Source organism: Musa acuminata, chromosome BXJ2-7 (genome assembly GCF_036884655.1).
Source record: "Musa acuminata AAA Group cultivar baxijiao chromosome BXJ2-7, Cavendish_Baxijiao_AAA, whole genome shotgun sequence".
Lineage (NCBI taxonomy): Eukaryota > Viridiplantae > Streptophyta > Magnoliopsida > Zingiberales > Musaceae > Musa > Musa acuminata.
In genome coordinates this window covers 592,661-604,462 of record NC_088344.1, presented here as the reverse complement: position 1 = coordinate 604,462, position 11,802 = coordinate 592,661, and the positions used below count along the sequence as shown (strand labels likewise).

Below are 11,802 nucleotides of genomic sequence, written 5' to 3'. Positions count from 1 at the left end.
CCAATAGAATTCTCACAGATTATACGAGGCTGATAGAAAACAAAATAAGTAATTGCTATGAGTAAAAAAGACTAAGCAACTGCTAGAGTTCTCACTCCATAAAAGGTTCCACATTTGCAGAAGACAGATCTATGCAAGTTCTATCGGAGAATGAACAATCAAGTCAATAAGTTCTTACCCCAGCCCTCTATCACCTCCATCGCAACCTTAAGGTTAAATTTTTGAAATCTTAGGCCGTACAAGGAAGTTACAAAATACAAAGGCAAACAACATTACCGTTTCACAATGAAAAATATAACCATCTTAGCAGATCGAACCCCATTGTCAGGATGCCAATTGCAAAAACAAAATATTCTTCCTGAGCAATTTTATAAGGATGTAAGATTGTAAACATAAAAAACCAGTGAATTACTATGTATAGCTTAAACATGAATAGCAGTTCAATGCAAAAAAGAATAAAACAAAAAAAGGACATACCAATCAGCATTTACTTTGCACCACAATTATCACCTCCTTTAACTTGTGATTTCTCTCTACTTCAAGGTGTCTCCATTTGTATAGCAGTAGTCTCCATTACTGTCATCAGATGCATGAAACAGAAGATGATCATGAGCAGGCATGTTGCTCCCAGAGCCTCCCATGACATAAGGGTAGTAGGTCACAAGCGTTGGCATCCACCTTGGATCATTCAAAGGGCTCACAAATTGGTATCCATATAGAGTAATACCACATGAACCAGGTCCACAATATCCATGTGTTGCATGATAACAGCCTTGATAGGCGTCATAAATCGGCCACCTTCGACCTCCACCTCCTCCAATGCTTGAACTACGATAATTGTTGTTATTTCTGTTATTGGTATAATTATTATCATTCTTGGGTATTGCTACCTTGACATCTACAAATTTCCCTTTCAGCTCATGGTAGTTGTTCTTCAATACCATTGCTACAGAGTCTTCAGAGGAAAATGTGACAAAACCAAAACCCCTTGGCCGTTGAGTTATATTATTGTACATCACCACAGCGTCCATGACAGAACCAAAGTTCTCAAAATAATTCTTGAGTTCATGTTGATTGATGCTGTCAGGTAAACCTCCTATAAAGATCTTCTTTGGGTTAGTGATACTGCCATTGTTAAAAAAACAGTAACTGCTGGACTCCCCTGCAGGATGGCACGACGGATAACGCCTAGCTCTTGTTACATCAACCTAAAAATGACAAAGAAAACCCAAGAGACAACACAATTAAGGATACTTTTGTAATTACTCTTTCAAAAAACCAACTGTTCAATTAGACAAAATTGAACTTGATGTTAAGATAGAGCAAGGATAAAAGCAAAGATATAATGCCGAAAAAACAGTAATTAATTACTTTCTGTTCTGAACTAACAGAGGAAAAAAGAATCTTCTTTGACTTTTCTTGGGTAATCAAATTTGCGTGAATAATCCTCTATCAACTTGCAAATTGCACAATAAATATGAACACCATGATCTTTTCTAGTTTCCTTCTGCATTGAATGAGGCACAGTTCAACGATATCTTTGAAAAATTACCAAGAAACATACTCAAATTGCAGTTAACAGAACACCCTTTTCCCCAGCAGTACGTTCTAAAACCCAATTCAACCATAGTAAGTAAATAAAAGATTTGTATTTCTCGACGCAGAAGAACACCACCAAGTAGAAACGGAGGAAAAGGAAAGGATGGGTGGGTGTGTCGGGGGATACGAACCGTCTTTCCATCGATGACATGCATCGCCTCCTTGAGCGCGCTCTCGGCATTATCCGGATTGACGAACCGAACGAAGCCGAACCCCCTCGAGTTGCCCGTGATGCGGTCCCGTATCACGGTCACCTCCCTCAACTCGCCATACTCAGCGAAGTGCTCCACCAGCAACGCCTCCCCCGTTTCCGATGAGATGCCGCCGACGAAAAGCTTCCCCTGCACCGTCAACGCCGCCGACGACGAGGAAAGCCCAGAGGCGACCTCGACCGGCGGAGACGACGACGGCAGTGACACCAATTCTTCTTGTCTGCCCGGGCAATGCTTGCTCGATCCTGGCCCCGACGACAACGAGGGCCCAGCGGAGACGTCCCTCGGCGGACACGACGACGACAATGGCTCCATCGCTCGCGACCGCACCGGGATGGGGTTTGTTCGTTCGATCCTCCACATTAAATAGATGAAGTGTAACAGAATATTTTGCTATATGAAACAGAATCTATAATATAATATTACGTATAATATAATATTCATATTATACGTAAAAAAATTTATGAAAATTATTTGACGATTGCTTATTCATGATAATAAATTAACTGTTACGATAATATTATGAAGTCCCAAGTCTCATAAATTTGAATTACTATATAATTATTATGTCAATAAAAATATAAATAATGTGTACATTATCTTTGATATGATTTATGATGATTACTTTTCATAAATATAATAAATGATATACTCATATTTTTAATTTATAAAATTGAGATATATACTTTTTAAAATATATTATTTTTAACATTCTATCAAATATTAGCTGACCATGCATAAGTGTTAAAGTTTACATTAAGTATAATACAATGAGCCAAAATATACTAGCATACTTTGACATGAGATTAATTTATCTTAATATTTAGGGTGAAGCGGGAATATTTTTGTTCAACGATCAATATTTGAGATGAAAAATATCTTAAATTTTTATATATTTTAAAATATTTAATTATATATGATGTTATGATATGATTGATGTAATAAAGATATATTAATCTTGATTATTTTTTAAATTCGATACGTGAAGTTTATAGGGTTAGAATCTTCATTTAAAAAGAAGAATATAATGCTTTTATGTTTTTGAGGACCTATTTATAAATATAAATATTATAGGGACTAAATTATAAAAATTATATAAAAAAATAATGTGATGAACTATTAGACTCATGATTTAGAATGACAGTGTTATAGCTTATGCCTCAAGATAGTTAAAATATGATGTGATGAACTATTCGACCCATGATTTAGAATTAACAATAATAGTGTTTGCCTTAAAAATTTGACGATATTATATTTATGGTGAGAAATATGAAATATATATTGATCATAAGAGTTTGAAGTATTTCTTTACTTAAAAGGATCTGAATGAGGTAGAGGAGAATGTTCGAGTTAGCAAAAGATTATGATTGTATAACCAATTGCCATCATAGGAAAATAAATATAGTTGTTGATACATTGAGTAGAAAATCAGTCAATTTAGTTACCTCATATGACATCATGCAATGACTCCTCATCGCTCGTTCATTTTGTTTAGTTTTGTGGAGTTATTGTCTTGAAGTATTTTTCCTTAATATATGCGATCTATTGCATATAATTCTAGGACTTAATCCTCCTAGATATCTATCATGTTAGAGCAACTTCTCTCTTCGCATCCTTTCCTTTGGAAGTTTTGAAGTCTACTATCCCCTTGGTCTACTCCGCTTTGCCAAACAAACTTTGCATTGTTCTGCCCCTGCTGCACCCCTCAAGGCCTAGTAACATACTAAACCTGTTATACATATCAACCTCCTATGGATGTATCTTTCTCATGCTGAAGAGAAAGTTTCAATGCTCCATGACATCACGTTTCTGTCACCTTGGGATGGTCATGAATATTCTATCGTCTATATACAAACTCTTACATGAGTACTAAATTCTTCGAGTTAGTAATTCTCTCACCTATGTGAGCTTTGCATAACTCTTTCGATCGCTAAGCAATCCATCCCATTTTACATGGTCTCATCCTTTACCAAGTGCTTCACTTGCCTTAAGCACCGTCAAGTTTGGTTGCTAACATCGAGTCATAGCTCAAACTTAGTCATCCCAACTTTTGGTGCGCTATGCATTCTTCCAAACTTGTTTGTCCTTGTGGTGCCTCTCGCATGAAAGATTGGTCATTCATCTTAATGTCAATATTAGATGCTCACTCCTCCAAGTGACTCATTTTCCTATATTTCAATGTCCGCTTCACTAAACGGTTGTGCATGTTGGCTACCCTCAACATAGCCCCATTAGGTCCCCTACATTTGTATGCTAAATGTTTCTATGTATGCTTGTCCCACTTTGATACCAAACGTAATGAATTTAGTTGGGTTTACTTTGGTCGTGCATCACCCTCGCATGTCCATCCGCAAAGGTCAACATTCTCGAAACCTCCTATGGTATCTTATGACCTACAAAAGAGAAATCGGGTTAGAGAAAGTATTTCAATTGGGATTCATAAGCAATAATTTTAGCAAATACTATATAACCAATGTAAATTATAAATATAGATTTTGTAAACTCTAAACGATCACACGATAAAGGGTCCAAGATGGTCCACTACAAACTGAAATGGCCACAAGTGCCCATATGATATAACTTTTGTTTACAAGCTAAAAATAGCTACCGAAGCTAACCAAAATAGGGCTGTTAAGCCTATGACTAGCCCTCTCCATGTTGTGCAATGTGATAGTTACAAGTGCTCTACAAGCCAATCACATGAATAATGACACATGTGATACGTTACACAATCTTTTTTATTTTTATTATTATGATATTTTATTACTTTATATTGATGATAAATATATATTGTAATCTCTCTGGATTTATGTAATAAGAATTAAATCATGATGAGATCATAATAATGGACCAATTCACTTATAAACACAGACCCTAAATATTCCCGGTCATATATATTTTTCCCATGACAATGAAAAATATAACCATCTTAGCAGATCGAACCCCATTGTCAGGATGCCAATTGCAAAAACAAAATATTCTTCCTAAGCAATTTTATAAGGATGTAAGATTGTAAACATAAGAAACCAGTGAATTACTATGTATATCTTAAACATGAATAGCAGTTCAATGCAAAAAAGAATAAAACAAAAAAAGGACATACCAATCAGCATTTACTTTGCACCACAATTATGGCCTCCTTCAACTTGTGATTCTCTCTACTTCAAGGTGTCTCCATTTGTATAGCAGTAGTCTCCATTACTGTCATCAGATGCATGAAACAGAAGACGATCATGCGCAGGCATGTTGCTCCCAGAGCCTCCCATGACATAAGGGTAGTAGTCTCCATTACTGTCATCAGATGTATGAAACAGAAGACGATCATGCGCAGGCATGTTGCTCCCAGAGCCTCCCATGACATAAGGGTAGTAGGTCACAATGTACCCTTATTTTTTGGGGGGGGGGGGGGGGGGGGGGGGGTGTGGGAGAAAGGAATACTAGGTTTGCAATGTACCATAAAAGATTTACGAGATTAAACAAAAAAATAATCAAGCTTGTTCAAAAGACATATATGTGCAATAAAACAAAAAAATGAAGTTCCATATTTAAAGTGGTTGCCATCCTGTTAGAATTATAGTGGTTATATATATATATATATATATATATATATATATATATATATATATATATATATATATATATATATATATATATATATATATATATATATATATATATATATATATATATACTTATAATATTAAAGACAAAGTAATGCCATAATGAGAGAAATTTACATGTCTGAACCAAAATTTGTCTTTCTCAATGTCAACAACAGTTTTTCCTTCAATATTTTTGAAATTACAGGTTTCATTCCCTACTCTTTTTTGAGATTTTTTTTCTTTTTTTTTTTGTCACAATAGAGCATGATGCTAAATAAAACATGGTGATTATGTATCATAAAGCTTCAATCTGTTCGAACAGTACTCTCTGGGTATCGCGAAACATTATTGTATTATAGATTATAGTAAGATCCTATGCTCAAATCAAGTCTTCGTCACTTACCTATTAAAATAAAAAAAATAAAACATGTCAATTGATGTCTTAACATCATATAACCAAGAAACATGATCAACAATAAAATTTCCTTCAGTAAATTCTAACAGCCAATGTTAGAGCAGTAAGAGAGAATCTCGTGATGTGTTGACCTACAATGATGACATAAATGACGTATCCGAGAAAATTGAAGAGATAAATAACAACATGATCAACAGGGTATGAAGCAATTTTCCAGAGTCCAGTTTTGATCCTAAGCCGAAGTCCTTTAGGATAGAAACTACCAGCAATGAAGTCTTTAAGAGCCACAGGCAACATGTACTTGAACATTATAGCATAACAACAACAACAAAAGGACGTTCTCTTATAGGAAAATGTTTGTGAGTGAAAATTCGCAACACAACTTGGATGTTCCTTGATGGACACAAGCACTTCAAAATAAAGTGGATTTGGAAGACCATGTTTATACAACAAGCAAGCGCATTATAAATCATCCGCAGCATAATCTGTCAAATATACTAGCATGCATGGATTGAAGTAATCATTTGTATGAACATAGAATGCCATACACACAAAACACACAAAAAAAAAAATCATAGAAAATGATGCATGCCCCATGGGTGTATCCATCAGTCCTCTCCTCCAATCACCCTTTTTATTAACCTAATTGAAGGTTAGGAATATAAGATTCCTCAATCTGGAAATAATCATCGTCTCCTCTATTAGTGAAGATATATAACTGTTGTTTGTGCAATTGTTTAGAGCTGCAATAGTTATACTTTTGTTTTGTTTATACGCTTAGTTCAAGTAAAAACATGTAAATATACTATGTCAATTTCTGTTGATCCAGAAAGATTTCTGTCAGATATAAAAAAATCTTACATTGCCATACACTCATTACACATTTCCGGTTGACACTGCATCTATTGATAAATGATCATTATAAAGAATATGCACTGAAGAAAAACAGAATCTACAAGACCATCCCCATATTGTTTAGTGCTTAATGTTTAATTTATTTTGCTGATATTATTCTTACCTCATCAAAATTTTTAGGCAGATTGATCATCACCAAAAGGGTGTTAAATGTTTAGCCTACTGAATCCTAAGGTAAGCCGCATCAAGGCAAGGGAAGACCGAATCAGATGAATTAACTGAGTTGGTTTAGTTTCCTATATTAGGATGAAATCAGGATAATTCTGAGACAAGCTTCGACAGGCTTAAGATCAGTCAACTGTACTAGTTGTTGGCTTCAGTAACCAATAGAATTCTCACACAGATCGTACGAGGCTGATAGAAAACAAAATAAGTAATTGCTATGAGTAAAAAAGACTAAGCAACTGCTAGAGTTCTCATTCCATAAAAGGTTCCACATTTGCAGAAGACAGATCTATGCAAGTTCTATTGAAGAATGAACAATCAAGTCAATAAGTTCTTACCCCAGCCCTCTATCACCTCCATCGCAACCTTAAGGTTAAAATTTTGAAATCATAGGTCGTACAAGGAAATTACAAAAGACACAGGCAAACAACATCACCCTTTCACAATGAAAAATATAACCATCTTAGCAGATCGAACCCCATTGTCAGGATGCCAATTGCAAAAACAAAATATTCTTCCTAAGCAATTTTATAAGGATGTAAGATTGTAAACATAAGAAACCAGTGAATTACTATGTATATCTTAAACATGAATAGCAGTTCAATGCAAAAAAGAATAAAACAAAAAAAGGACATACCAATCAGCATTTACTTTGCACCACAATTATGGCCTCCTTCAACTTGTGATTCTCTCTACTTCAAGGTGTCTCCATTTGTATAGCAGTAGTCTCCATTACTGTCATCAGATGCATGAAACAGAAGACGATCATGCGCAGGCATGTTGCTCCCAGAGCCTCCCATGACATAAGGGTAGTAGGTCACAAGCGTTGGCATCCACCTTGGATCATTCAAAGGGCTCACAAATTGGTATCCATATAGAGTAATACCACATGAACCAGGTCCACAATATCCATGTGTTGCATGATAACAGCCTTGATAGGCGTCATAAATCGGCCACCTTTGACCTCCACCACCTCCAATGCTTGAACTACGATAATTGTTGTTATTTCTGTTATTGGTATAAGTAATATCAATCTTGGGTATTGCTACCTTGACATCTACAAATTTCCCTTTCAGCTCATGGTAGTTCTTCTTCAATACCATTGCTACAGAGTCTTCGGAGGAAAATGTGACAAAACCAAAACCCCTTGGCCGTTGAGTTATATTATTGTACATCACCACAGCGTCCATGACAGAACCAAAGTTCTCAAAATAATTCTTGAGTTCATTTTGATCGATGCTGTCAGGTAAACCTCCTATAAAGATCTTCTTTGGGTTAGTGATACTGCCATTGTTAAAAAAACAGTAACTGCTGGACTCCCCTGCAGGATGGCACGACGGATAACGCCTAGCTCTTTTTACATCAACCTAAAAATGACAAAGAAAACCCAAGAGACAACACAATTAAGGATACTTTTGTAATTACTCTTTCTAAAAACAAACTGTTCAATTAGACAAAATTGAACTTGATGTTAAGATAGAGCAAGGATAAAAGCAAAGATATACTGCCGAAAAAACAGTAATTAATTACTTTCTGTTCTGAACTAACAGAGGAAAAAAGAATCTTCTTTGTCTTTTCTTGGGTAATCAAATTTGCGTGAATAATCCTCTATCGACTTGCAAATTGCACAATAAATATGAACACCATGATCTTTTCTAGTTTCCTTCTGCATTGAATGAGGCACAGCTCAACGATATCTTTGAAAAATTACCAAGAAACATACTCAAATTGCAGTTAACAGAACACCCTTTTCCCCAGCAGTACGTTCTAAAACCCAATTCAACCATAGTAAGTAAATAAAAGATTTGTATTTCACGACGCAGAAGAACACCACCAAGTAGAAACGGAGGAAAAGGAAAGGAAGGGTGGGTGTGTCGGGATACGAACCGTCTTTCCATCGATGACATGCATCTCCTCATTGAGCGCGTTCTCGGCATCATCCGGATTGACGAACCGAACGAAGCCGAACCCCCTCGAGTTACCCGTGACGCGGTTCCGTATCACGGTCACCTCCCTCAACTCGCCATACTCAGCGAAGTGCTCCACCAGCAACGCCTCCCCCGTTTCCGATGAGATGCCGCCGACGAAAAGCTTCCCCTGCACCGTCAACGCCGCCGACGACGAGGGAAGCCCAGAGGCGACCTCTACCGGCGGAGACGACGGCGGCAGTGACACCAATTCTTCTTGTCTGCCCGGGCAATGCTCGCTCGATTCTGGCCCCGACGACAAGGGCGACTCAGCGGCGACCTCCCTCGGCGGACACGACGACGACAACGACTCCATCGCTCGCGACCGCACCGGGATGGGGTTTGTTCGCTCGATCTTCCGCACAGATAGATCCAGTGAAAGCAGGCATCATTAAATAGAGGAAGTGAACGAAGCAGAATCCGACTCAAACTCTTCCTTATCTCTTTTTTGCAACTTAATTCAAAAAAATTATTTGTTTATACTTTTAAAAAATATATATGTTTGTTGATATTGAATTTTAATTTGTAACTATAAAACAATTTTAATTAAACAAATTATGGTTCACAGTTGTCGAGTCTAAAACTAACTGTTTAACCACCACACCACACTGGCTACGAATGTTATAATTTATTTTTTTTTTATTTTTTTTAAATTAATATGATAATTTTTTATAATTTGGTTTCCTAATCTAATTTTTTTGATAATTTTTATACTAATAACAAAAGATTAAGCTTCCCATCTAAATCATATGAGATTCAAAATACTTTTTTTATTTTCAAGAAAAATCTTCACATTTTTTGCTGTATTTTTCTGAATATTTTTTCTTTTCACTAATTGATTTCTAGTCGAATCAAAATCATTTAAATGGAGGAGATTGAAACAATAATATATATATATATATATATATATATATATATATATATATATATATATATACATTTATATTTATAAAGAGAGAGAGAGAGAGAGAGAGAGAGAGATAATATTGACGATATAATGAAAAATTCTGAAGATAAGATGAGATCAAAGAATTTAGGATAGATTATACGATTAGGTAAGAAATTAGACTAAGAGGGACTTTTGTCATCCTGTATTACCAAATAATTCATAGAATCTTTGTGAGGATATCATCAATTAGATTTGAATATCATATAAATATATATAAATATGAACTCGAGACCTTTCTATCATGTTCTTCCCTCACTTGCTCATCAAATATCTTAATTAGCTATTTATCCTGAACAAATAAAGAGAAGTAAGTATATAATTCAAACAAATAACTTGTTCTGATACCATAATAAATATTTTTAATTAGATAATCATTTATCCTAAGAAGTTTAAGCCATATCCACAATATTCTAAATTCTAGTAATTGCAACACTAGATGAGAGATTTTATTTTATTTTTGTTGTTACTTCTCCAGTCCTTTAAACAACCATCTTCATTGTCCATGCTGCCAAAAACTTCAATGAATCTTGCACCATAAAATTGCATTAATTTAATAATTAAATTTTAACACCCTATACTCATGATGGAACAGTAGCATTTTTTTTTTAAATAAAAAGAAAATTCATTCTTCACCTCTTTCTTCTCATTGCAATTATTTAATCTTTTTTTAGTTAAATTGTTAAATTATTCTTGTTTGAGATGTTTTTAGTTAGTCTTTGATTTGCATTGCAGAAGAGACAGTGACAAGCTCGAAGAAGGTGGTGTTCTTCGAAGCTAACCAGCTGATTTGCTCTACCAAAGTTTTGTCCTTTTATGTTGTTTCGATCACTCAACACTTGTTTAAGACTACACTCTCTTGTGAGAATAAATACAGAAGAAATCTGGATGAGCCACAGAGAATCAACTGACATTGGATCAGCCGTTTGAGGGAGGAGACTCGAGAGAAGACAGAAATAGAGTTCAACAATCAAGATTTCTTTTTCTGGTTGTCATCACATGTCTGTTGGATTCATGCGTGCTCATGCATGCCATAGTATAGTTTTATGCTTTAGTTGGTGTCAGTCTTTCTTTAGATTTCTCTGCTTCTTCAGTGTGATGAGGATGAAATGGTAGCTTTGAGGACTTTTGATGGCAATTGATTCGGTTTCCTGGATTCTGAGATGATGACTGTTTGTCTACTACTATTGATAAGATCATTTAGTTTCACTGATAAGTATAAGAATCAAAAGCTTATAAGTTCACCGAGTATCTCTTACTTTTAGAGATAAACAATTCCTTATGAGCTTACGGGTCGCACCTGATGATCGATCGATCAAATGATTCCTTATCAAGTAGACATGCGCCACCACCTTAACTATCTATTTTTCGAGATCAAGGAATGAAGCGCGAGCTTGGTATCACCACAAATGTCCTCAGAACAGTGGCAACAGAAGCACTGGTCCAAGGCATCAACATCGTCATGCATCTTTCATCTATCTCATGTAATCGATATGCACATGATCTGATGGAACCATGGACCATCCAGTGTCCGAATAACTCTGTTCCACCAACCAACCATTGCTGCACCAGTACAACATGGCACTCCAATGGAAACTCTCATGTCTCTGCCATTCTCCTCCCTGAGCTTCATCTTTCAGCAACTTGTTTCGGTTCTTCGATCCTGCCTCTTGTTGCTACAGTGATCTAATGTTGTTGAGTCACTTTGCGGTCCTCAGTGCCGCCGATTACATTGCTTTTGTTCTGACACCAGATGCTGACATTTCAGTGTCCAGCTCCAAATTTATTAATCTCTTCGTCAGGAACTACTAAATAGGCATCCTTCTGATGAACTGAAACACCAGCAAGTCTTTCTTATTATTGTCACCTAAATAAAGTACAAATTTTTCACAATAACCTTCAACTCCAGCATAGAATCAACACCTGGAGTCAAGCAAGGATTTTTGTCTCTGCCTGTGGCATCATGCTTAGAGGTTTAATG

At 35.8% G+C, this 11,802-nt stretch overlaps 2 protein-coding genes across 2 annotated transcripts; both read right to left on the bottom strand.

Annotated features, from left to right (window-relative positions):
- Nucleotides 1-487: 487 nt before the first annotated feature.
- On the bottom strand, nucleotides 488-2,196 carry LOC135616341 (RNA-binding protein 1-like). Its single transcript, XM_065115529.1, has 2 exons — nucleotides 1,731-2,196; nucleotides 488-1,208 (listed from the first exon to the last, which is right to left on the bottom strand). The coding sequence occupies exons 1-2, from the start codon at nucleotides 2,172-2,174 to the stop codon at nucleotides 534-536; spliced, it is 1,119 nt and encodes a 372-aa protein (XP_064971601.1). The 5' UTR covers nucleotides 2,175-2,196; the 3' UTR covers nucleotides 488-533.
- A 3,367-nt stretch (nucleotides 2,197-5,563) lies between these two features.
- Nucleotides 5,564-9,225, bottom strand: LOC135616175 (RNA-binding protein 1-like). The gene is made up of 3 exons (XM_065115360.1): nucleotides 8,796-9,225; nucleotides 7,546-8,275; nucleotides 5,564-5,816 (listed from the first exon to the last, which is right to left on the bottom strand). Exons 1-2 carry the CDS (start codon nucleotides 9,189-9,191, stop codon nucleotides 7,601-7,603), a joined length of 1,071 nt encoding a protein of 356 aa, XP_064971432.1. The 5' UTR covers nucleotides 9,192-9,225; the 3' UTR covers nucleotides 5,564-5,816; nucleotides 7,546-7,600.
- Between the last annotated feature and the right edge of the window lie 2,577 nt (nucleotides 9,226-11,802).

What these genes read in the sequence shown, in the direction of transcription:
- LOC135616341 (XM_065115529.1), bottom strand. Translation starts at nt 2,174, where the DNA reads ATGTGGAGGATCGAACGAACAAACCCCATCCCGGTGCGGTCGCGAGCG. An exon ending in ATGTCATCGATGGAAAGACG is followed by an intron (nt 1,209 to 1,730) that starts GTTCGTATCCCC and finishes TGTCATTTTTAG; the next exon opens with GTTGATGTAACAAGAGCTAG.
- LOC135616175 (XM_065115360.1), bottom strand. Translation starts at nt 9,191, where the DNA reads ATGGAGTCGTTGTCGTCGTCGTGTCCGCCGAGGGAGGTCGCCGCTGAG. An exon ending in ATGTCATCGATGGAAAGACG is followed by an intron (nt 8,276 to 8,795) that starts GTTCGTATCCCG and finishes TGTCATTTTTAG; the next exon opens with GTTGATGTAAAAAGAGCTAG.